At 41.2% G+C, this 26,140-nt stretch overlaps 1 protein-coding gene and 1 long non-coding RNA gene across 2 annotated transcripts in view; both read right to left on the bottom strand.

The window, feature by feature from the left end:
- Window positions 1-2,037: 2,037 nt before the first annotated feature.
- On the bottom strand, window positions 2,038-9,718 carry LOC142073331 (uncharacterized). The gene is made up of 2 exons (XR_012670149.1): window positions 9,420-9,718; window positions 2,038-3,043 (listed from the first exon to the last, which is right to left on the bottom strand). It is a non-coding gene; the product is annotated as an uncharacterized LOC142073331 (long non-coding RNA).
- A 7,175-nt stretch (window positions 9,719-16,893) lies between these two features.
- Window positions 16,894-26,140, bottom strand: part of LOC125643643 (BOS complex subunit NOMO1) — a 33,718-nt gene continuing 24,471 nt past the window's right edge. The window contains exons 24-31 of the mRNA XM_048866642.2: window positions 25,507-25,634; window positions 24,847-24,988; window positions 23,744-23,827; window positions 21,341-21,451; window positions 19,520-19,621; window positions 19,168-19,287; window positions 18,018-18,110; window positions 16,894-17,391 (exon numbers count right to left, since the gene is read on the bottom strand). Of these exons, the coding sequence (XP_048722599.1) occupies window positions 17,260-17,391; window positions 18,018-18,110; window positions 19,168-19,287; window positions 19,520-19,621; window positions 21,341-21,451; window positions 23,744-23,827; window positions 24,847-24,988; window positions 25,507-25,634 (912 nt within the window). The 3' untranslated portion in view covers window positions 16,894-17,259. The remainder of the gene's footprint in view (window positions 17,392-18,017; window positions 18,111-19,167; window positions 19,288-19,519; window positions 19,622-21,340; window positions 21,452-23,743; window positions 23,828-24,846; window positions 24,989-25,506; window positions 25,635-26,140) is intronic.

The following is a 26,140-nucleotide window of genomic DNA, read 5'->3' on the forward strand; positions in this document are numbered from 1 at the left end:
GAGCAAGGAGTCACTGACCTAAAAACTCCACAGGAGCTAGGCAGAAGGCTGGCCATGGGAACCCTGCTGCTGTCATTCAACACCACCTAAGACTTTGAGTAACTACATTTCTGTGGGGTGCTCTGCACCAATTGCTATTTTAGATGTGTACTTTGTCTTCAATAAAAACAACGATTTTGGGATGGAAGCTCTCGTGTGTACTAATCATTTATCAGACGGAGTTGTTGTGTCGTCCCCCATTGGTTTATATGCTGACACCGCCTAAAAAAACAGAGACTAGTTACCACAGCTGTGGGTTCAGATAACAACTCCAGTTCCCAAACACTTCAGAAGCATCTCACTGTAGAGTCCAGCCCCTGCCATTGGGCACTCTCAGTAATTACCAAGGCCACTGTCTCCCAAGAGACGGTGTACACACCAGATTGCTGGATTCAACTGATGATGCCCGTTTTACTTAATATCACAGCAGAGAGATGAATTTATAATCATAGTGCTGGAACTAGGGGGTGCTGCAGCACTCCCTGACTTGACGTGGTTTCCATTATATACAGGATTTACAGTTTGGTGCAATGGCTCACAGCCCCCTTGTTTATAATAAAAAGGGAATAAGTTTAGTGACAAAGAACAGAGAATCCAAGCTGTAGTGAGCAAAAATAATGAGAGCAACAGGTTACAAATAAAACAAAAGTATAATGCAGTTTTGAGAGTCTAAACCTTAACAAGCTACTGTACAAACCTTTGCCTAAAACTGTCTCTCACCAACGCTTTTCTGCAGAGCTGGCTGGTTTTCAGTCACACCAGGATCCAGATTTCTTGATTCCACTATACACTACAAGGGGTTTCTTCAGTCAATGGGGAACAAAGGGGTTCTTTTGCCTTCTTCTTATAGTCCAGTAAACCTTTGAAATGTCTCCTTTTGAAGCATATCGCCGTCACTTGTTCTGCAGTGCATTGGTGCCCTGCTACCTTCACGTCCCCATGTTAACTCATTTTTCCTGTTTACTTCACTTGCAGATGTAACTCCCCTTGTCTTCAGCTCACAATGCTTAATTTACAAAGACAGGGAGAGTTGCATAGACATGCTTTTGTCTGGCAGAAGACCTGTTTGTCCACTCTGCCCTGTTACAGACTTTAAAGCATAATGTCAATAGGTGTACATAATTCCTCAGACAGTGGTAATGCATACACTGCACAGGGATATTAATGACCAATGTGCTCCCAGCTTTCAGTAGATACCTTACAAGACACATTTTTGGATAAACACTATGAAAACAGTGTGTTGCATGTAATGAGTTTGCCAGGCCTGAACATATTTGTTGACACAGAGTAACAAACCACCCAGGGGCCTCAGAGTCAGACTAGCACAGTGGGTCTCCATTGTGGTTGGGGCTGTTAGGTGCCACTGCAAATACTAAATAACAATAATAATGAAACAGTATTTATGCCATGGTTCTCAGCTCCCTTCTAGCTTAATTAAATGCAAACCAATATTTTCTAAAGACAAACCTAATGTTTAATAAGTCCCAATGTTTAAGGTATTTAGGCATTGCTGTGCTCAGCTTTGCAATGCCCAACTGATTTAGAAACCTTTATTTCATTTTCAAAAGGGATTTAGGCCACTTAGGAGTTTAAATTCCATAAACTCTCAATGGGCTGTTTGGCTCCTAAATGCCTTTTGAAAATGATAGAGGCTTCTAGATCAGTTAGGTGTCACAACACGGAGCACAGCAAAACCTAAATACCTTTCAAAAAGAATGTATCTGAAAAGCAAAGGTAACCCCTCCTACTCCTCCGGAGCATGACTAGACCTCATCCTGAAAAGTGATGTCAAAGATCCTTCCTAAGTAGCCTTTCCATAGCCCATGACAATGTTATCCCTTAAAGATATGTTGCTACTAGGCAAATGAATGCAGATGATTCTCAGGGCACGTAGAATATGCAAAACCATTCAAATTTACTGGATGTAGAATTTTGACTTTGACGCTTAATATAATTATTGGAGAAATTATTCAAACTAATAAAGTTAATAAGGCACAATAATTTCTAATTTATTTAATGAGCTTTGTTAGGCAAAAATGATTTCAGCTGCACAGCTAGATTCTGATCACCAGAACCAGCAGCAGGAGTCTTGCTAGCTGTATGATTAAGTCATCCCAGGTTTAAACAATTAAAGAAAAATACACGAAAAGAGGATGGAAGAGCATCTAAGCAGATCCATATCAGAGCTGAGGAAGCCAGAGTTTGCAGTTTCTAGTTCAGAGTGACACTCTAATGGCTGGATAGCAAAATGAACCAGGTACCAGAGCCGTCTAAAGCACTGCAATAGCAAGAAGGCTCTTAAACTACATCTGCTAGCGATTGTGATATGATTTGCATCCCACTCCTAGCGTGGTGTCAGACTGAGTTACCTTTCGTTCTTGAGCAGAAAGCATGCTGTAGGATTTAGGCAGAGGGGGATAGTTTATAGGAAGAGTTCTCTGCTGGTGCTGTAGATAGGTCAGTAGATGGCACTGGATCACACCCTAGCAGGTGAGTGTGGAAAAATGGACAAGTCCTGTGGTAGCTAGAACCCAGTGGGAATGACAGCAGGGAATGACGCAGGGAATGACGCAACTTTAATTCTTCCCCAGTTCCTCCTGTCCTTGTTACACCTGCTTTGCACTGCCCAATTCTGCCGCAGTTCCTCTTCCTTCCCCTCTGCCCCACAGGTGCTTTCATTCCTCAGGACACGGAAGTTCAAGGGACTATGCAGCTAGATTCCACAGCCTCTTGCAGTAGTGCTTCACGGGAGTGGAGTAGGCCCAGTAGTACTGTAACTCGTACAGTAGTTGCTCAGTTTGCTTTCAGGAGAGCCCCGTTGCTGTAGCAACCCTCTCCTTGGAGCAGATGTCATCATCAAGGCGTAGTTCATCTGGTTTGGCTGTTGTACTTGGGTCAGCTGATTTTACAAGACTGTTTTGGATCCCATATGCTTTAGCCTTCCACTGGCAGAATGGTCCGTTCTCTCTGAGCCAGCTTTATTTTCATTACAGGGTGATAGACACTAAACAAATAAAACACTGAGTTTAATCCCTGGTACTGAAGCAATCTCTTTGAAGAATCTACGTTTGGTGCTACCAAAACATGTGTGGCTGATGTACAAGACAACATATAATAATGCATTTTAAGCTTATGGAACAGAACCCAGGTGTGTAGACATAAACCAAAGTTACAAGGCTACATATTTAATATCTTGCTTTCAGAGCCTAACAATATTTCTGATTTTCTTTTTTTCAAATATGTTTTATGTGCCCTAAAATCACATCCAAAACATAACAGTGCACCATTACTACCCTAGTTCAGCCTGCATACCACAACGGACACTAAATTATTGTTCAGTTAAAATAAAATTGCATTTTTAAGGCTGATTTGACATTGCATTAGTTGCTGTGGTCCCCCCGCCCTGCACTGACAAAGGACATGGAGGAAGTTCCATTTGGGACAGAAATTGACATGCTAATATATACCAACACAAGGGTATTATTTCCATTATTAAAATTAATGAACACAATAATCACAGACAACACTGGCTACCAGAAAGAACATGTACTCAGTGACCTAGCAAAAAGCTCAGGCACTTTTTATGGATAGAGTTTCTTGCTAATTAGTTTGACAGAGAAGAAAAATGTTGCATGGTATAATATGGAATAAAAACTAATAACCAAGAGTATTTCTGTACTTTCTGCCTTTTCTAACTTCCATGTCACTTCTCGTCTCCATTTATTTGCCCAGTACTTGAACAAATGAAGACAGCAAACAAAGGGGGAAAGCTTTTGATTGCATAGTCCAACTTTGTTTACAGAAAAACAGGGCTGCATGAAGTGTTTGTATTTTCTATTGTAGAAGAGCTGTCTACGTGCTGACAAAAGGTACCAACCTGATAACCTTGGAGATTGACATCCTATTTAGCCACAAATGCTCAGTGCAGCAAAACACTTAAGCACAAGTTTAAAGCTTGTGCTTAAGTGCTGGATCAGAACCTCAGGGCTTCTCTACATGGGGACATCCAGGAAAATTAATCCGAATTAACTAAAGGTGTGAATTTGAAGTGGATGAGTTAAACCACATTAAATCCCTGTGTGGAGGCGGGTATTCAGAATTAAAGTGGCCTTAATTAAATTCAATTGAATTCACTTTGGAATTAAACTAAACCAAATTAATACCCCTTTAATTTTGAATGAGATTGTTCACATATAGAGGTTTCATGTGGTTTACTCATTGGTTCTCAATGTGTACCCCTGGGAGATGCAGAAGTCTTCCGGTGGGTATATCAGCTAGTCTAGGTATTTGATAGTTTTACAACAGGCTACATAAAAAACACAAGCAAAGTTAGTACAAACAAAAATTTCATACAGACAATGAATGACTTGTTAATACTGCTCTGTATACTATACACTGAAATGTAAGTACAATATTTATATCCCAATTGATTTATTTTATAATTATATGGTAAAAATGAGAAAGTAAGTAAATTTTCAGTAAAAGTTCACTGTGACACTTTTGTATTTTTATGTCTGATTTTGTAAGCAAGTAGGTTTTAAGTGAGGTGAAGCTTGGGGCACGCAAGACAAATCAGACTGCCAAAAGGGGTACAGTAGTCTGGAAAGGTTGCGAGCCACTTGTTTAACTAATCCACTTCAAATTCACACCTTTAGTTCATTTGGATGAACTTTCCTGGATGTCTCTGTGTAGACAAGCCCTGAGTGATCTGGAGATGTTGCGCCAGCATCCAGGCAATATGACATTAGGAACCAGAAGCGCTCCCACTGACATGAGGACGATTTCAGTGAGGAAGTCCAGGTTCTCTCAGAAACGTTTACTCTCAGGCCTGGTCTACACTACGAAATTAGGTCAGCATAACTACGTTGCTCAGGGGTGTGAAAAATCCACACTCCCTAAGTGATACACTTAAACCGACCTACCCCCTGGTGTAGATGTAACCCACACTCCTGAGTATGGTGGTCTTTCCCAGGGGGGAAGGACAAGGGGGAGGGCGACAGACAGACAGACAGACAAGGAGTGTGCTCTACAGAAAGTTGGCTGTTAGCTCATGCAGTAGAGGCTCATGCATTTAGCTCCCAAGGTTCCCAGGTTCAATCCTAACAACTGTGGTCTGTCGTTATTAAAAGTGGGGGCTCGGCCTGGATTTCAACGGTGAAGTCTCTAAAGCCCAGGCTGTACTTCCTCAGCTAGGGGAAGTATGTAACAACACACCTCCTGGGTGTGGTGTTCTGTCCTCTCTAGTGGCAGCGAGACCACTTTGAGAGGGAGAGATTAATGAGTTTGCTTAACAGCCAGTTGGCTTTTAGCTCATGCACTAAGCCCCAGAGGCCCCAGGTTCGATCACGCCCGCTGACGACCAGGGTCTGTCGGTGTTATATAGACACAACTAGGACGAAGGGAGAACCTCTTCTCGGGAAGCTGGAGTACCAACAGCAATGGGAGAACGGTGACGCCACTGCATTGTTTTAAATAGAGTGAAGCCATTAGCCTGTCCCATGAGGGAAGAAAGCACTGAGAAACACTTCTGGTTGATTCAGGACGAGGTCCAAAGGTAGCTACATCCAGCCTTCCTGTCCAGAAAGGTAATAAAATGGGAGACCAGGGAAGCTAGCTGGACCACTGAGGAGATTTTTATCTTGTACTACTCCATTTATATATTTCCTGTTCCCTCTTTTCGAGGAGTGTCAGTTGTGGCCTTTGTCCTGTGGGGAGGGGGAAGGCCCTGCAGCTCAGTTCTGGGGTTCCTATCTGTGGGGAGGAAAATGGAGAGCAAAATGGCATCCTCCCCCCAGGTAGGCACATTCTGGCTCCACTACAACTCTTTGTTACCGGGGACAAGTAACTGAGTCACCATGTCAGGGGGCCCCCTCATTGCCCCCAGCGATTGCATGTGGCAGGTGCCTAAGGCTGCCACTGAGAAGTGATGATGTTCTTATGAGAATGCAAAGTGGTCGAGTGGCCTGGGAATCAGGGAACCTGACTCTGCCACCGACTTGCTCTGTCATCTTGGGTAAGTGTCTGTGCCTCAGTTTCCCCACCTGTTAAATGAGCTTAATGCCACCACTTTATAAATTGCTTTGAGACTTATCACTGAAAAGTGCTATAAGGGCCTACTCCTGCTCCCACTCCAGTCAATGGCAAAACTCCCATTGATTTCAATGGCACAGGATCAAGCCTTATAAGAGCGAAGTATTAATAATGTGAGTTGTTATTCCCATTCCTAATCTGTTTAAGCATTTGTGAAAATCTCTCTAAGGCCCGAGCTGTATCTTTAGGTACCTAAATCCCTTTAAAATCTGGCCCTCAATGCTCCAGGAAGCCTTGCTACAGTAAAAGTTAAGAGCCTACTCTTTATTTAAAACAAGAACAGCCAAGCTAATAGAGCACCAGCGTGAGGTAGCACAGTGTCCAGCTAGCTGGCTAGCCAGTTTTTCAAGGAGCCTCTCCTTTTTCATGATTTGGGGAGGAAGTGTGGGGAGGAAAATCCGGACAAATAAGGTTGGGATTCTCAGAAGAACCAAAGGAAGCGAGGTGCCCGCTTCCACTGAAATTCAGTGCTAGTTGGGCTCTATTTCCCTTGACACCTTTGAAAATCCCAGGCTAAATGGTTAAAATTGTATGAAACTATCATTTTGGAGAAGCACAGGAGCAACTCCTTTGGCTCTTATTAAGCTGGATTCTTTTATATGTGCATGCAAATCAAATTCAGTGATGACTCATTGAAAATATTACCCTATTATACCTTGACAATTACTGGTGCATATTATTGTTTCACGTATTATTTATATATTATTATAAATTTATTCATTGTCGCTGCTCCTCTTTGAAATGCTGATGATGTGGAAGTGAGTGGGTAGAATTTCTTTTTCTTCCTCACAATACCTCAGTCTCTTTTAAATGTGGGGCCCAATCCTGTAAACTGGCTTCATATGCCACCCTCCCATCAGGATAGTAAGCTCATAGACTCATACTCTGGAAGCTGTATAGGTCAGAAATGACACAGATAAATATAAAGACATTATTTCCAAAGCACAAATAGCATCAGTCAAATGAACTTTGGCTCTCTTTACATGGGAATTTACAGAGAAGCAAGGGTATTCGAGGAAAGACAAACTGTCTCTTCGTCAGGTCCTACAACCAGTAAAAATAAAGTTCACTCTCTTCTTTCAATCCAACAGCCAGTATCCACCATTCTAAACAATCAAGACACAACCCAAGAGCTCTCAGTACCCACACTAGAGTCTGAATCCTATTTACTAAATGGGTGACATTTTCATAAGCACCTAAGTGACTTGGATGCACAAGCACTATTGAAAGCCAATGGGACCGGTGTTCTTAAATCATTTGGATTCTTTTGAGAATCCCATCCTTAAACTTGCCCTCACCAAATAGGTGCCATTTCCTACAGCAAAGCACGCGCAGTCCTGCAAAAATAGCAGCCGCCACCTTACTAAACCCAAAGTCAGCAAAGTACGTAACACGTGCCTAGTTTTAATGATGTTAATAATCCCATTGATTTCAGTAAGCCTACACACATGCTTAAGTACCTTGCTGAAACATGGCCTTATCATATAAGCAACAGAGAATGGCTCTAATTAGAATCAGTGACCATCTCTGAGCATTTTTAGGAGCAGTTTCTTTCAGGGACTGGAGCCATTCACTTCTTCATGGCCATGTTGAGTACACTTGTTCTTACCATGCTGACACCTCATTTGGGTCCCTCTTTTGATAGATTAATGGTCCTGTTGCATAAATAGTTTCTTGTCCACTCAGCCACTTGTCTTTTATCAGAAACAAAACCATTCTAGAGTGACTTGAGGCTCAGTGCCGTATGCCATAGATGTGATGACAGACAAGGTGATCCAGAGGGGGGCAGATTAAGGCAAATGTCTCAGGTAGAATAGAAATAATAAAAGTTAAAAGGCTAGCAATAGAGAGAGCCAGTGAATGTAGCAGTTGTAGAGTCTCTGCTACTCCTTGCAGCCAATCTGCTTTGCCAACTGAGAAATTGTGAATTATTGGCTGGAAAGGTAACAAAGTACATCAGGAAAAGGATAACCATGTTAATTCAAAATGATGAGAGCACTCAGTTTGTTGGTACACATTGAAAGAAATGCAAATGAGACAGCAACTTCTCAGAGACTTAAGGTCAGAGAGGACTGTCATGATTATCTAGTCTGACCTCCTGCACACTGCAGGCGACAGAACCTCGCCTACGCACCCCTTTAATAGACCCGTAACCGCTGGCTGAGTTACTAACGTCCTCAAATCATGATTCAAGTTGCAGACAATCCCCATGCTACAGAGGAAGGTGGACCCCCCCTGTCAAGGTTCCTCCCCCACTCTGAACTCTAGGGTACAGATGTGGGGATCTGCATGAAAAACCTCCTAAGCTTATCTTTACCAGCTTAGGTCAAAACTTCCCCAAGGTACAAAATATTCCACCCGTTGTCCTTGGACTGGCCGCTACCACCACCAAACTAATACTGGTTACTGGGGAAGAGCTGTTTGGACGCGTCCTTCCCCCCAAAATACTTCCCAAAACCTTGCACCCCACTTCCTGGACAAAGGATGGTAAAAAGCCTCACCAATTTGCCTAGGTGACTACAGACCCAGACCCTTGGATCTTAAGAACAATGAACAATCCTCCCAACACTTGCACCCCCCCCTTCCTGGGAAATGTTGGATAAAAAGCCTTACCAATTTGCATAGGTGACCACAGACCCAAACCCTTGGATCTGAGAACAATGAAAAAGCATTCAGTTTTTTACAAGAAGACTTTTAATAAAAAATAGAAGTAAATAGAAATAAAGAAATCCCCCCTGTAAAATCAGGATGGTAGATATCTTACAGGGTAATTAGATTCAAAAACATAGAGAACCTCTCTAGGCAAAACCTTAAGTTACAAAAAAGATACACAGACAGAAATAGTTATTCTATTCAGCACAATTCTTTTCTCAGCCATTTAAAGAAAACATAATCTAACACATACCTAGCTAGATTACTTACTAAAAGTTCTAAGATTCCATTCCTGGTCTATCCCCGGCAAAGACCCAGCATACAGACAGACACAGACCCTTTGTTTCTCTCCCTCCTCCCAGCTTTTGAAAGTATCTTGTCTCCTCATTGGTCATTTTGGTCAGGTGCCAGCGAGGTTACCTTTAGCTTCTTAACCCTTTACAGGTGAGAGGAGCTTTCCCCTGGCCAGGAGGGATTTCAAAGGAGTTTACCCTTCCCTTTATATTTATGACACCCCCCATCAAGGTTCTCTGCCAATCTGACCTGGAGAAAAATTCCTTCCCAACCCTAAATGGTGATCAGTTGGATCTGGAGCATGTGGGCAAGACCCACCAGACAGACACCTGGGAAAGAATTACCTGTAGTAACTCAGAGCTCTCCTCATCTAGCGTCCCATCACCAACCGCTGAAGTTATTTGCTGCTAGCAGTCTCAGATTGACTACATGCCATTGCAGGCAGTCCCATCATACCATCACCTCCATAAACTAAAGATAAGGTTCAGGTATCTAAATATAAAGGAACGAAGTACTACATTGAGAGTTACTGACAGCCATAAGTGGAGGCTCAAACTGTTCAACAGGGCTGCAGAGATAAATGACATGTTACTGTAGATGAGGCATGACAGAAGATGTGGAAGGTGGAGATAACCAGCTATGCAGCTGGTGAGGGAAATTATAGACAGGCACAGGCCCTGGCAGATTTTATATATACACGTGAAAAAAAGACAACTACAACATTTAAAGTGTGCTTCTCCTCTGCAAAGTGGCATCACAAGTTCCAGTTTTATTGTGTGTCACTATGACATGGTTTGTCTCCGTTTGAGAAGCCATCCTTTTCACTTGGAAAGTGACAGCAAATTCCTTCTAGATTCTAAGAGCCTCATTCTGCCATGAGCAATACGTGGGTGGACCTGTGTCTACACAGCACCTATTTGATAGCAGTAGGCTTCACATGCAGTTCATAGCAGCACTGAGGCCTAATAGTCAAGGTGGCTTTTCCCCGCTCCCATTCATCATCACCAGTAACAAAGATTCTGCAGGCTACATTCTGCCCTTATTGACTATAGTACTATCCAATCCAAGTCCCCAGTGAAGGTTAATGGGGTGCACAACAGTAGCTGTGGGCAGAATGCAAACACTTTTTCTGACATTAATTTTTTTTTATTTGGTTTCCTTGTTTATTAAGCAAAGGCAAGTTCTCCTTTTAAGAAAGTCTCCATGTCCCAACAGTGCTGCTGTACTAGAATGGCTGGAGCCAGTTGGCCCGCATATCTTAACAGCAGAAAGCAATCCTGGCCCTGATCCTGCAAGGAGATGTGCAGAGGCCGACCCTTGGGCCTAGATGAAGCTCCAAGACCATCTAAGAAGGTTCACCCCCATGCCTCCCACTGTAGAACTGGAGGGAATCTTAACTTTCTTTAATTGAAATCTTAGGGTTTGTAGGATATTCTATAATGTAGAAAAAACTAGAGACCATAAAACCAAAATAATTGCCTTTTTAAATAAAAATGCCTGTGATTTTTTTCCCTGCCAGATATTAGGGCAGCTTTTGGAGGAAGTTTAATGGTTTACAAAAAACATGTTTTTATAAATTCAAAGTGACTAAGCTCACAGTGGTAAGCAAAGGAGCTAGAATCTTGGTGGTGGAGGTTTAATTACGCTGGTGTCCACAAGAATAAGTAGTAAAGAAAGAGTCACTGGGCCTGCTCCTGGAGGCAATAAAGAACAGGTTTATTGTTCACTGTTTAGTGAGCTTCTAGATAGGATAAATTCTGTAACCTCTGGTGAGTGTTTGATGTTTTATCATAATATATCACTGGGTTTCAAGTAAACATAGTTTTAAGCTATAAAGGGAACATAAAATACGAACCATGGGGGGAAAAAAAAGGCTTCAGACAATTGTCCAGTGAAATGAAATTCTTAGGCTCAAATGACCTCAAAAGCCACAGACTACTGAGGGGGAAGACAATGGAAGATTATTTAAATAAGAGGGCAATAATGTTGATTCCAGTAAAAACAAAGAGTTAAAATGATAATGGAAGCCAAAGGAGCTAGGCGATAAACACATTATCCATATACAGGAATTACATACACACGCCCCAATACTCAGCAAAAACTCCTGTGCAGGTTCACTCACTTCTTTTGTCCTAGGTGTGGGCTTATCCTTACAGTTAGGTTAACAGAAAGATGAGCTCACACCTCTCAATCTCAACAAGTCATAGAGGTTAAGGCCCGAAGGGACCACCAGATCATCTAAACCGACCTCCTGAAATGACACAATTTCACCCAGCTCATAATATTATTACTTGAAGGTTGAAAATGTACAGGCAAAACACACTGTAGGGAACACTCCCGCACTGATGGAGGGAAGATGGTTCAGTAATTAGGTGGCTAGTCTGGGTTTCATTCCCTGTTCTGCCCCAGACTCTCTCTGATCTTGAGTAAATCTCTTAGACCCAGATTTTTAAAGGTATTTAGGCACCTAAAAATGCCAATAGGTGCCTGGGGGTTTTTTCAAAACTGCCTAGGTGCCTAACTCTCACCGATTTTTTATAGATTCTGTAGAATTTCTAACACCAGTAGTATGGAATCTAGTCCTGAATTCAGCAGGTTGGAGCTGGGGAGGGGGCTTTTTAATTTCTCAAATTAATAAATGCAAATTTTCTAGCTACACTTCAACTATGCAGAGCATATGATTTATGCAATGAAAGAAGAGAAGTACAGCAGGATTCAAATGGGAGTCTGAGATAAATGGAGGAGGGTGTTGCACTAACACAGCACGCCTTCCTGTTCACATACCGCCAGCAGAAATCAAAACACCTAAGGACAACTCTGGCTATCCAGGTCACATATGACATCTGTGGTCAGCCTGGGCTGGCCTCACATTTCTTCCCTTATCTTTCTCTCTTGTTTTGGCAGGTTTGCATGGATCCCTCATTTCCTGCTGTGGGATCTCCTAGCCTAGGTAAAGCTGGGATGTCCTATTGTGTATCAATCACTATAACCAGCTCTTTACCCTGTATTTCAGAAATACCTACCGAATTTGAGCATAAATCACTAATCTTACTTTTCCTCCTGACCTACATATATAATGTTCAAGAAATTGCTATCCAAAAAATAGTCATTTGAAAAATGTATTTTTCCCCTAGTCAATGGGAACTCATTTAGAAAACATTCTGATATTGAAATCCAGATCAAGAGAGTACATTAAAGTCCTTAGATTGGAGTTAAGGTTACTGGACTATTAAGAAATATATATTTCTTTATACTTGATTAAAACGTATACTTATTTCATGGACATTGCAAGACTTGACATCTTTAACTATTCATTGCCTTGCTTTTAAAGTGTTTTTGTTTTATAAATAACAATAGTTATCAATCACAGTTTCAGGGTAACTGCACCTGTATGCCCTCTCGGTGCTGTCTCGTGGACACTCACTGGCTCCCAGCCATCTCTCTTGAGTGGAGACCTGTCTCTCACTACTGGCTGACTGGGGAGTTTTAATGCTGCACAGGTCCCTTCCTGACACTGTGATATGCCCTAGCAAGCCAGACTGCCTAAAAAGCCAGCGCCTCTACTTTGCTTTCTCTCTGAGGGCTACGACCAGTGTGTGTTGCCCACAGTGATGTTACCACATCGTTCCTTAAAAGCATATTTCTTCTAAAGGTAAAAAGCATTACAGAGATAACATTAACAACAATAATAGAACCTACAGGCATGCTAAAATCTTACCCGCAGTCACCCTCAACTCCAACTTATGGCTCTGGTAGGTTTTAGTCCTTCAAACCCTACAACTGAGTTTTCCCTGTGGTTATATGTTCATCCCTCTTAGATCCAGAACAAAGGCTGGGCAGATCAGCCATTTCTGTATAAAGCTCAGGTCTTTGATCTTGGTCTTCTGAAACAGGTTATCAGCAGCCAACTACTCTGTCTTCAGCCTTCAAAGGGCTGGATTTTTGCATAATCCAAATTGGGGAATTTTAACCTCTCCCTAAGAATTCCCCAGGAAATCCACTTAACACTTATTATCCCCGAAGTCCATACTTGTCTGGGCACATTTTCAATATAGTCTTTTCAACTCCCAGGTCTCACATGTCCTCTCTAGAGTAGTTACATACAATCCTGGCCCATATAATACATAAATTATATGAAATAAGGTCTTTCAGGGAGATTTTCTGTAAATATCCTTATCTGTCACAACTACACAGGTGTTACTAAATCAACATTAGCTATTTTTGAAACAAAGTATTTTTTGCTTTTGGAATATGCCTTGATTTGTCATCTGTAATAAAAAGGCTGCATTATGATTTAAACTGAACCATTGAGATAATACACTGTAAACATTCAATCTTAATGATCCATTTCATTTTTAAACAACAGAATCTTAAGCACATGTGCTACACTGTTGAAGAATCACACAAATAATATACAGGAACCAATGCTACAGTTGGAAAAAAATGTTATGGAAAAAAACGAAACTGAAGACCACTTCTAATTCTAAGTCCCATTGCCACTAAGACTCAGACATTTGTCATATTTCAAGTAACCAGAGTGAATAAACTAGCTAGGTCTTAGATTATTTGGTATCTGAGAAAAACAGATGACTTTTTCCCTAGTAAGATATACCTCCTGTGTGTTATTTTTCCATGTTGTTTTTAATTCCTTATGTTAATGTAAAATGAATTGGAGAAGTATTATATCAGTCATAACTTTCAGCATATTTGTATAGTCATCTCTTTGGTTGGGAGAGGGGGAATCCAAGATTTTCAAGTCTATATGGTCTGTTCCCATGTATGTGGATACAATTCTTTAAAGAAGTCCTTTGATAACCAGATTTTTAAAGTGAAATATGCTCACACATCCTATTGATGATTTAAATACATGACCCATCCATTAATCTGACAGTTGCCAGTACACTGATGCACTTGTGCTACATGCAAACTGTCAAACAGGCATCCACTTAGGAGCTCGCACCCATGTGCAACACTGACATTTTCAATAGAAGGTAAGGGCAAAGGTCCAATCCAACCCATATTTAAGTCTACAGAAAGAGGCAGACCTGGTACCATGGAAGTCTATTTAAGCACTCAGATGCGAAGTATACTCCTAAACTGGCGCACTGGTTTCTGCATTTGAATTGTGAATTTCTGAAAAACCTTATAATATCTGCATACAGTGTAAATGAGAGAGAGATGGAGAGTCAATATGCAAAGAGCTCTGATCAACACTCAACTGAAAACAGTCTTCTCCTTGAGTCTGTTATAAATCTGATGGCAGGTTTTCCGCATGAAATTTGGGGCACTGACCTAGGGCACCAGTTCCTTGCTTTTAGTGTGTCAGGTGAGCTTCTGAAAATAGTCTTGGCTCTTAGTACACGCTTTATTTTTTCCCATTCTGCAAATGTATTCTGACTTTTCTGCCAACCTGAAAAGAGAGAGCTAGATCCTCATTAGAATTAATTTTTCACACTTGTGCTGCACCCTTCATTCCAAAGCACTTTAAGCTGAATAGGCAGCTGATGTGCTGCAAGAAGGGAAGAGGAGAGGGAATTTTGGTCACGGACATTGGGGCATACCCCTCCTTACCAGAGAGCCTGGTGACGTACAGAACAGACAGCCTCTCTCTGAGGAGTCACGTGAAAGACCCCCCCACAACAGAATACATTTAAAAGAATGAAGCCTCCTTCGATTTGAAGCTGTAATTTTCGTGAGTCTCGTATTCTCAACGTCAGGTTTGCCCTTCTAAGATGTGTTCATATAATCGGAGAACGCTAGTAGCATTTAGATTTTTCTTACAGTTCCCAGCAATGAAAGATCTATGTATAAACTTAGTGTGGGCCCAATCCTGGGAAGAGGGCTGTAGAGTGTAGAGACAGACCCATACACTGCACTCACATGGTCCTCCTCATGGCATCCTAGAGCCTTGAATGTAAGTCCTTTGCCAGAGTTGGGCCTACGGCTTTGTCAAGACTACAAGTAAAGATGTGATTATAGCATGGGTCGTTACACTTGTGCCAGCTTCAACCTGCCTCGCATAGGTAACAATAGTAGTGAAGACGTGGTGCATGGACTAGCTGCACGTATACAAGTACGCAGGAAATCTGGGTACATACTTGGCTTGCTAACCCACCTACACTACTGTTGCTACCCATGCTAACTAGGTTAAAGCTAGGACAGGGGCTGCCTACCTGTGCTACAATCACATTTTCAATCATATGTGTAGATTTACCCTAAGATAGGAGCTATTTGGCTGAGGCAAGTGGATACTACTTAAAATGTCAATCCATCAGTAAATTCCACAAGACCAAAATTAGAACATTTAAACTTCCCTCGGGTATTTTTTAAATCTGCATCTTTGTCCTCCCCAGGCCAGCCTTTCATAAGTTAATATTTACTACACTAAAAACAAAAATCAAACTGTTAACAATTCAAGCTTGCTTTTAGAATAAGTTATATAGGAAAACAAAGGATATCTATATTTCATCATGGCAATAGAAGAGGTCAATAAATAGAGCATAATTTATTGAAAATGCATCCCAAAAGTTCAAATGCTGTAAACCACTTTCCCATCGCATTCCCAACATTCTTCATTTTATATTCTTAACACAGGTTCTCTCCAAAGGAGAGGCTGTGTGTGTGCTGCAATGACAGTAGCTGACGGAGAATGTTCACTGAATGTACTGAACTTTAATTACTTCGGCCCACACAAATGTAAAAAGTATTCACAAAACTATCATGAAACCTTTAGCATCCAGATCTCTTCTTCTTACAGTGGTAATGTCTTTTGGGTTTAAATGTTTAATGTAACCTAACTTTCTTTCAAGTCCTGTAAAGAGGAACATCGCCACTCACTGGCAGCATCAGTGTCAGTGCACAATTAAGAAATGTTTATGTGCATCTTTCAAAAGCTCTAAACCTTTATGGTAATTGTCAGTAAAAAGCCCCGTTAACATTTAAACTCTATATGCCTAACTGCCCACTTCAAACAAGAATCAGAAGAGAGAGTCATCAAGAAGTAGGAGTTAATTATTGTGCTCTATTTTACTAGGACTGCATTTGTCTGAGAATTCCAACAGTTCAAATTTCTTCTAATTTAAATAAATAAATAAATAAATTACAACAACTTAAAGGCAGCCTTCCAGCTGGCAAAACGGTCACATGTGGCATGAGAGTTTCAGAAAAGGCAGGACCATAGGCCATGCATATTGCAGTTATGATGCAGTTATGATGCATGCTTCAGGAAGGAAGGTATAACTTGCTGCATCCACTTCATGAAAAACTGGAGGTCTACACAGTTCACATTATCATAGATGTTATCATAGAATAGCTGGGTTGGAAGGGACCTCAGATGGTCATCTAGTCCAACCCCCTGCTCAAAGCAGGACCAATCCCCAATTTTTGCCCCAGATTTTTGGCACAGATTGAACTCACAACCCTGGGTTTATTATGTACATAAACTTGAGATTTACACAACTTTTGCAGTGAGAACATGGGCATATATATCAGATATTAACACTAGTCATCAAGCCAAGCACTGTCTTCATCTTTGCCAGGCAAATATTTGGCATTTAACTAAAGATAATTTAGTCACTGGGCAAGCATTGATTACACTGCTGTGCAAATGACAGCTAACCTTAAATTGAGTTTTTGAGCTATTTACACACCCAAGATATAGTTCTCCAGTTCATACAGATCCATATAAACTTCATATTTCATGGAGCTACTGATTTAACAGAACTCCCAAATAGTTGATCTAATAGAATTAAGTGGCTGGGTGGAAAGATAAGGAAGCTGACACCCCCCCGTCCCCTCCCAATAATAAAGGCTGAGAGGTAAATCAAAACCATTTTTATTAGAACTGTCCCTTCAAAGTTATCTGTGAAGATTCATTTGTTACATTTTTAGACCACCAGGAGGCTTCCAATAAGGAGACAAAAATGGTCTTCGGCATGGAAGAACTGCTCAGAGTGACAACAGAGCCATTCAATTCATTATTTTAAAACAAGACAATCTGTAGATGCCATAGAAAATTTACAGCCAAAATGTAGTGACTGACAAAGGGCTCACATAGTATAATAAAAATTTCAAGTCAATAAAGTCCACAGATTCATCAAAAATATGGTTTAGTGGCCATGCTTCTCAAACTCCTTGGGCTCCAACCTGACAGAAGTGTCACTTCATGCAATCATTCCTTTCACCTCACGTCCGTCTTGTTTTCTGTTTTTTTGCTTGTCTCTTTGCATCCTCTGGGCCACCCATGTCTGAACCTGTCTGTCCAAGCACCCGCACTCCTTGCAGTCGACTTGTCAGCTGTAACAGCAAGGGAATAAGCTGGGAAAGAAAGGGGAAACAGGACATAATTATGATGGTATATGCATTTAGAATTATAACACTGTAGTAATTCTCAGCCAAGCATTTTTACAAACAAACTGTAGACATGCCCTTTGTGCAATAGGTTCAAAGACCAGACCATGGTAAGCTGAGTGGGAAGGGGTCTAATCCAAACCTCCTGGAAATCTTAAATGCTCAAATATTGTTTCTGTCTAGTTGAAATTAAATAATTAATGCCTACTTTGAATTCCAACAAGCAAAACATGTAACGGCATTGGTGTTCTGATCCCAAAGAGAAGAGAGGTTTTGGTCACTATGAAGGAAGTACAATAAACTTACATCAAGGACAGCTGTGATTGGTTACTTGGCATTGTTCTTTCCAGGACTATCATGAGACCAGCTGACCCAAACACAGAAGCAGCATAGGGACTAAAACACTAGCACTAAAATTAAATATGCAGGTATTTAAGAAACTCTAAAGCATTTTGTTTCTTTTGTTGACTGACATTTAACTCTGTTTTCTTACTTCTATCGAGACATCCACATCAGCGTACCCCCATTTTACGCAACGCAGTACAAAATGGTCTGGGGAGTATTAGAATAGTAAAAAACAGAACATTTCCTACCTTATCGTGGTTGTAACCAGCTAACAGCAGGAGCAGTGTCAGAGGCAATGCAATGTAGGATCCTTGGGGAATATCTTGTTCAGGCAACTTTCTCTGCAAACCACAATGACCACTGGTTTTCAGAAAGTTTCTTGCTGTTTTACCTATTAAATCTCTCAACTTTAAATGACTAAAAACTGGACTGACAATAGAGTTGTTCACCACTTACTATGTGACCAATTCCTGTTCAAGTGACATTGTAGGAGGACTACGTCCTCCAGTGTGGAAGCAATCTTCATTCAGCTCAGCTCACCTGTTAGCTGGGGAGTTTGTTTTTAAAGCTCATGCATTAAGGTGAGTCACTACACTGCTTTTAACAAGGTACATTGTGATTTACCTGACACAATACCTAAATATCGCCAGTCGCATGGACTATTCTACAACAACTACACTACCAGAGGAGCATTCAGGCACACCTGCATCCTTCACCCAAAACTGTCATTTCATGTTTCCCTCTTATTCCACTGGGGTCTAGATGTACACTGAAGCAGAAAAGAAACCATCAATTTAAGTACCACACACAGAAAACATGACTACACTGGCAGAGGCAGAGCATGATCATACATTTTAAGACCCCCCCCACCCCCCCAAGGAGGGAGGGAGTTTTACTCCATGTTAGTTTGGAGAATCCCCCCGCTTTAACCGACAGTCTTAGTTCCAAGTCACATTCTTTACCAGTGATAACTAAGGACTCTCCTAAGTGGCACTCCTTACCCGGCTAAGAGTCATTGTGGAATTACTATGGCAACTTCTTTACCTTTTAAACCCCAACACATTTCAGCCGTTAGCAGATCTGAATTACAGTGTCATGGCTGCAACTCTTTCATGCCACTGCCATCACTTACTACACAGGTGCTAGGTATGGCAGCTTATATGACAAGTATTAGGTCACTTGTCGTTTGAGGCCTCATATGTACGCATGTTCCTCTGTGCACCAGATCCAACTTGCACTGAAATCAATGGCAAGACTTCCACGGGAGACAACGAAATTAATGGAAGTCTTGCCATAGGCTTCAATGGAAGTCTAGAGAAGCGTACGAGCTGCAATACCCAGGCACAATACCTCAAGTTCAACTTTGGAAATGAAAAAGTTAGAACACTAGATACTTACAGTGGGACTGAAGACCAAAGTGATGTGTTTGTGGTATCCAGTGGCCATGAACGAAACTTGCGGTAGGGTGTAATCATACTGGGATTTGGACAGTGTGGAATCCAAGAGCACCACATAATTCTGGGTGTAAAAAATAAAATCAACTGCCAGCTCCAGTAGAAAATATCAGGTTCAGAGCCAGGAGAAGATTCAAATGTAAGAGTCAGTTTAACAAGCCGCAAGCCTTCCGAGGCACCTTTTGCTCCAGCACCACGCACAGATCGCATTTGTTGCACAAGCACTTGGGAAATAACGCTAACATCTTTACAAAAAACGGAAATGAATAAAACCAATAATTAATCATTAATATTACCTCTCCATCCCGGAGCAGTGGTGGAAAATGGAAAAATAGGGACTGGCCTAAGGAGACTGTTTGAATTGGGTTGTCAAGATTTTCACTTTTGTAAAGCTTCACCTGGGAGAGGGGGAAAAAGCAGAAGAGAAAGACAGTTACGAGGGTGTACTGTGATAAATATTGTAGACGTCGCCTGTATTAAGGTAGAACAGCACTTCAAAGTACAGTGCACAGATTTTAAAAGAAAATGCTGAAGGCAACCCGGCAATTTAGAACACCTGGCACTGTCAAACTACAGAAGTTTAAAATCCCACAAACTGGCTTGGTATCTTGTAACCTGAGATCTCTAGGCTTGTAAAAGCTCATCTGCTCCTAAGTACCTACTAGGGCTTTGGATTTTATATATTTTTATAAAAACTAGTTCTGCACCTTCACGGTAATTTGTTTTCTATATTTCCCCTTACAATTTAATGAATTTTGCATGCTCAAACATAACCTCTTCCTTTTCCATTGACCAGGCAGTTGGAAGGGCCATGTACAGTCCTTTCAGATGCAGGACAGCTAATTCTCATCAATTCCGCCCTTTATCTCTGAGATTTCGACTCCAACCAGAGCAGCAATTGCCAGCTGTTCTGTCAGCTTATGCATCCACAACAGGCTAAACTGAGGTCACAAAACCTCTGACTTGTGTTTATGCCAATCCTGAATGCATCTCTCTCCAGGATAAAAACCTCTGCATTAAAATACAAGAGCTATAGTCACCCACACCTGCAGGATGCATGCAAGAATCAAAGGGTGTAAGATCAAAACTAACAACAGAACATACGTGCAGGCTTAAAAACTTGAAAATATATTTCATTCTAGAATAAGCTGCCTTAGTCACCCAGACTAACTTGTAGGTTATGAATTCCCCTGAAAGAGCAGAGAATCATTCACACACACAGCCATAGAGCAAGGCATTTTTCCTTTACTCCTGTTCTGTGCATTTGGTGCTTCTGAGGTTTCAGGTAAAAGCCAATGACCTCAAACTAAGGTCTTGGTAACTGAAGGGAGAAGGAGACAATCTATTTGTAACCTTATATCTTGCCTTTAATATTTTCCCGATTGTCATTAACAGTCCAAATAAAGCAACTGTTTGAGGCTGGGGAACACAGCATTAAATCCTATACTCAGGCACTGAAGCAATTTGGCCTGTTTTCAGATGCCTGTAACACCCCCATCTCCCACTGAAGCTAATGTGAATGTGAGTGGCTCAGCTCCTCCTCTGAAAATGAGACCAAATTATTTCAGCACCTAACTTCAGGCACCCGAGTTTAAAAATTTCAGCCATGCTACTCATTTCCTACACTGCTATACACACCTGTATTCTTACCTGTGCATATTCTTACGATAAGTTTTCATTCATGTGATCTCTTTTCCCTAATAAAACCATGTGTCAAGACTTCCAGCACCACAGCTGTTTTAGGGTTAAATCCAGTTCTCTGATCCAGATAGCAGATCTCAATTCTAACATTCTACTCTCTTTACAGAGAGGCTCTCCCAATGGAAGAGCAAACCATTAGATCAGAGAGCCACTGGGCCAGTCCAAAAGAGATCACTACTCCTTAGCTCTGGACAGTACCATTGAGAGCACTTTACTTTCAGTGTCTCCAGTCACTGAAATCTCAACTTTAACTAGAATGAAAATTCACCTTCAGTAAGTAGTTGGAGAGTCACTACTAATCCGAATATAATTTATAGTCTGGCTACTGACCAATTGCTAGCGACCTAAGACATAGTTATCTTGGAGTTGAAGGAAAATACGCTGGAGTAAGATCAAAGGGCTGACTTTACACTTACCCATAATGTAGAGAGATACTCTGAAGATGTGATCACATTTCCACTTAAATCAAATTGGTTAATTTGTCGGAATGCTATAATATTCACATCATCGATGTCACTGTTACCAACCTGCAATATACAAATACTGGAACATTTACACTGCTAGGAGGGAAAATTAACAGAACACAGATGCTGCTCAGAATTTGAAACAAACATTGGTTTTCCTACTATCATAGTCCCATGGAAACTTGAAATCTGTTTCCAATCACAACTGGTTTTTCTCCATTGCTTGAGCACAGCATGCTCATTTATAAATACCGGGCCATGCATTATCAGCATAAGGCTGCTTAGTGCCATGGTAACAAGCACTGTATTACTAAACTAGGACCAGCATAGAGAAGTATAGAACATGTAGGCTAAATTGTAAGACCACCATCCTTGAAACAGTCTAACCTCTTTGGGGGGGGAGAGAGAGGTAGCAAAGCAAGACTGGACATGACCTCTCCACCAGGCCTTTCCAGCAGAGTTAAAATTTAAATACTATGTGCTTTTAACACCAGATTCTGATTGATGTGAGACAAAAATATTTTTTCTAAATAACCTCAATTAAAAGAAGTGGTTGTGTGTAGAACGGGTGCTTCTGGTTTTCCATATCAAAAAGGGACACTGGTCAAGGGGTGGTAGACCTCAAAACTAGCTATATCATGAGTAGGCGGAATCTGGAGGGTCTTATACGTTTGAAAGACAGAACCCAGAGCTCTTCTCCAGCAGGAAGGAAATAGCATGCTAGCTAAGATGAGAGTAGGACACATTGGTGTACATTGGCTATCATTCACAGCACACTAGCACTGATTTGTTGTCTGTAACTTGGGTGGCCTCTTCCCTCCCACCTAAGGAGCAGGCACAATTAGCATGAAGAGTGCAAATGCTTAAAGAATTCTGCTCCATTCTTTTGCTGCAGTGAAGGAAAGCCTGGTCAGGCAACCGTTTTAGCTTGAGTAATGACCATCTCCACATAAAGATTTTAAACAACTAATGGCAGGCTAATTAACCTTTGCTGGATGTCAAGAGATAAATGAGAGGCAACTAATCTGAATCTTTAACAATGGAGGAATATTCATGAAATCTGATAAGTTTTAAATTCAGGAGGTTTTTATTAAATTTTATGAAGATCAACAGAGCTGAACTGGTAATTTTGCCTGCATGAGGACTTCATGATTTGGACCACATAAACAAACGAAAACAGAAAAGATATCTACCATGTGTAATTAAGTGTAAAATATAAGTATACAATAAATAATTTGAAGACTTGCACATGCTAAGAAACAAAATCCTTCAGAGTTGCTAGCTAATGTTTCATTGTCTATGGTAAAGAAAATCCAGAAACAGTGTCCTGTGTTAATTCCCTAGACTCAGGTACTTGGTGACTGAAGATCACTTATTTCAAACTTGGTTCCTATTGGGGCTTCATTTAGTTTAAGCTTTGGTGCCAATATCCATCATGAAGACATGGATTTGGTGAGGGTACCTTGTTTGAACCCTATGGTTTAAAACAGAGTCCACTCAGATACTCCACTGATGGAGGACATGCCAAATACCAAAAGAGACTCAAGATGTGTACAGCTCATATAGAGATCTGAACTTTCTTAAAGTGCAAGCAAGGACAGACCCAGGATTCCAGATCAGTGTGCAGAGCTATCGAAGAATTCTCCCGGCACTGTTGTTATTCTAATATGACCTATTACAGTGACCAAGTGCAAGTGACCTACCTGATCCCTAATGAGCCAAGATCAACCTTTTGTTTATTTCCTTATACAGATGCTCTGGGGAAAGGAAGGACTACAGTTCGGTTACAATGGATTCAGAGGGGAGAGAGCCCTTTGGGAAGGCTGGACTCCACATCCAAAGTCATAGGGTTGCATTTAACTTCAGGGATGGAGGTGATGAACTTCAGGTACTATTTGTATTTATTTCAGAGTAGCAGCCGTGTTAGTCTGTATTCGCAAAAAGAAAAGGAGTACATCCGATGAAGTGAGCTGTAGCTCACAAAAGCTTATGCTCAAATAAATTTGTTAGTCTCTAAGGTGCCACAAGTACTCCTTTTCTATTTGTATTTATGTTACCTTGTTTTTATTTCTGGTTATAAACCGTGTTCTCTTGAATATAATCCCTTGCTGACTGCCTCAGTTTGAGTCAATGTGCCATCTTAAAATTCAGGTCTAGGGCCAGAATTTCAAAGTTAATGCGGTGCCTAAAGATGCAGATAGGCCCCTATTGGTATTTTCAAATGCACCTCAGCAGGGTAAGACTCTAGCTCCCATTGAAATATCCAACATTAAATGAAACCTAGCAGAGACAACCAGCAACTCTGATGCCTTTTAATGAAAGGTTCAGGTTTAAAAAGATGCCAGAAGAAATTACCTCAACTGCACGATGCTGTGGTAAGGCTCTTTCAATATGATCGTTGCCTTCAGCTTTGAGCTGGACATGATACACACAACCAGGCTAAAAAACAAAATTCAGACAAATCCCATTGTTCAGTTACGTTAGAACCTTTATCATTAAAAGAAATGAGATACTCAAAGGGCTTTAAAAAGTTGAGCACATTTAGTTCATAATTCACCACCATAAATGGATGCAACCCTAATCACTGAAAGTACTGCCCTGCAATAAAAATGTCACTGAATAACACTATCTAAAAAGAGAGGCTCCCTTCCTGCAGAGACAAGAGAAGTTTTAAAGGCCCAGGACTTTACTTCCATTGGTTTATTAGAAGGAACTGTCTGCTGTGCAACATTTTACTTACAAAGAAAATGCATTAGACAAGATTTAAAAACAGATCAAATAGTCCCTGTCTATATTCAACAAACACTCTGCAATTTGGACTTTTGAAAAGCATAACTATGTCAGGTTAATTTAAGCTGCCATCAATGAAGTAAGGACAGCACACCTTGAGCTGTGCAATGCATGACAAAATACAGGAAGCAAGGCTTCTGTTTATGATCCAGTATTCTATAGCTGATCCTAGACATGCTAGTCCAAAACTTCTGCTTTCAGGTCTTCATCCAGAACTGTTTACTGTATTTAAAATATGCATGAACAACAGCCTGATAAGACAGATATGTTACTGTGGTAATAATTTCAGATAAGAAAGTAAACACTCTCTTTGCCTAGGATACTAGTACTATCCATGTGTGTAGTCATACCCATTAGATATATCACACATACTGTGTGTTATTCTAGCTGAACAAGGCAAGTGCAAAAGGATTCTCCCAAGGCCCCCACAGGATACGGACAGAAAGTTCTGTAGGATGTACACTCACTAATGAACATTTCTCTTTTACTAGAGTTAACAGTTACTATACCTCCATGTCTCCTACCACAGACAGAGCCAAGGGAGTCTGATCAGGCAACTGTGATGGGGAAATACTAAGCTGTGACTAACTATAAAATGCATTTTATAATTCTGTTCACACACATAACACTATAAAAGTAAACAACGCTGGATGTATTACAATCCTTACCAGAAGTCCACGAAGTCTGAATTTACCCTCTTCGTCTGTTACTGTGTCTTCTCCATAGATATTACACTCTTTCTGCCCCACAGCTTCTACTGAAACTCCTTGTTCAGGTTCCCCATTTAAAGAAGAAACTGTACCATAGCAGCTAGGGGTGGAAAAGGTGGATCCATTACTACAAGTGTGGGGCTGCTGCTGCTAACACACACATTAAGACACTCCACTATTACAAAGATCCAAAGGAAATAGTGTATCTGTTGTATCATTTACTTGGGCTGGTTCCAAGCTTCTTGATGGGAATCACATCTTAAAAGGAAATGGTTTAACGGACAAATCTCTGTCTCCCACTGGCTGTGGTGCAAACCCGACGCACTGCAATTGCCAAAACTCTTTCAAAGCAATGCCCTTCCTAGAAATGCTTCAACCCATGCTCATTCAATCATGAAACCACATCCATGTAGTATGCATTTTTAAATGAAAACTGCTTTTATGATACACAGTGTGAGGAAGTTAAGTTCTACCTTGAAAAGCCCCCATAAGCAACTGGTATAGAGGTACGTCAGGAGAAAATGTGAAAGTTTGGCTTCATGACCATCCATGCAGACCTGGGAGCAGTTCTGGGTACACAAGCTAAGCAGGACAATAAGGTATCTCAGCTCTACTCACCTGTAAGCTGTTCTGTGACCCATTATTGTGATTTTAAGATTCTGTCCCTCCTGCACTTCAATCATTTGAGATGACGGTTCAAAGCGGAACTCCTTCATCATAGGTTTAAAGTAATACTGCCCTGGGCTCTGCAAAGAGGCATCAAACAATTTCAGTTTAATGCCATTAATATACCCATAATAATTCACTTGGCTCCTACCAATTGCATTTTCTGAAGAGTTCCATGCTATATACGGTAAGGTTTCCCCCCAACAGCCACATGCCATGCTGTCTTTTCAGAACAAAAAAGAAAAACGTGAGAAGCACTTGAGAAGAACAGGGAACATATGGGACCATAAACCAATGCAGCTCTGCTGGAAAAGAGTGTGAAATACAAAGTGAGACGGAACTGCAGTGTCACCTTTATTACAAGACCTCAGCAACAGGTGAGTGACCAGGAAAAAAAGATTTATGGGAGGAAACATGGCTCATGTGTGTAAATCAGGGGGTGCTAATTATGGCTCGCGAGCTGGATCCACCCCACAAGCTCCCGCTGGGGAGCAGGGTCTGGGGCTTGCCCTGCTCCAGTGCTCCAGCCAGAGCGCAGGGTCGGGGCCGCACCACACAGCTCCCGGAAGCCACAGCATGTCCCCGC

The sequence above is a fragment of the Caretta caretta genome, chromosome 10, assembly GCF_965140235.1.
Source record: "Caretta caretta isolate rCarCar2 chromosome 10, rCarCar1.hap1, whole genome shotgun sequence".
Lineage (NCBI taxonomy): Eukaryota > Metazoa > Chordata > Testudines > Cheloniidae > Caretta > Caretta caretta.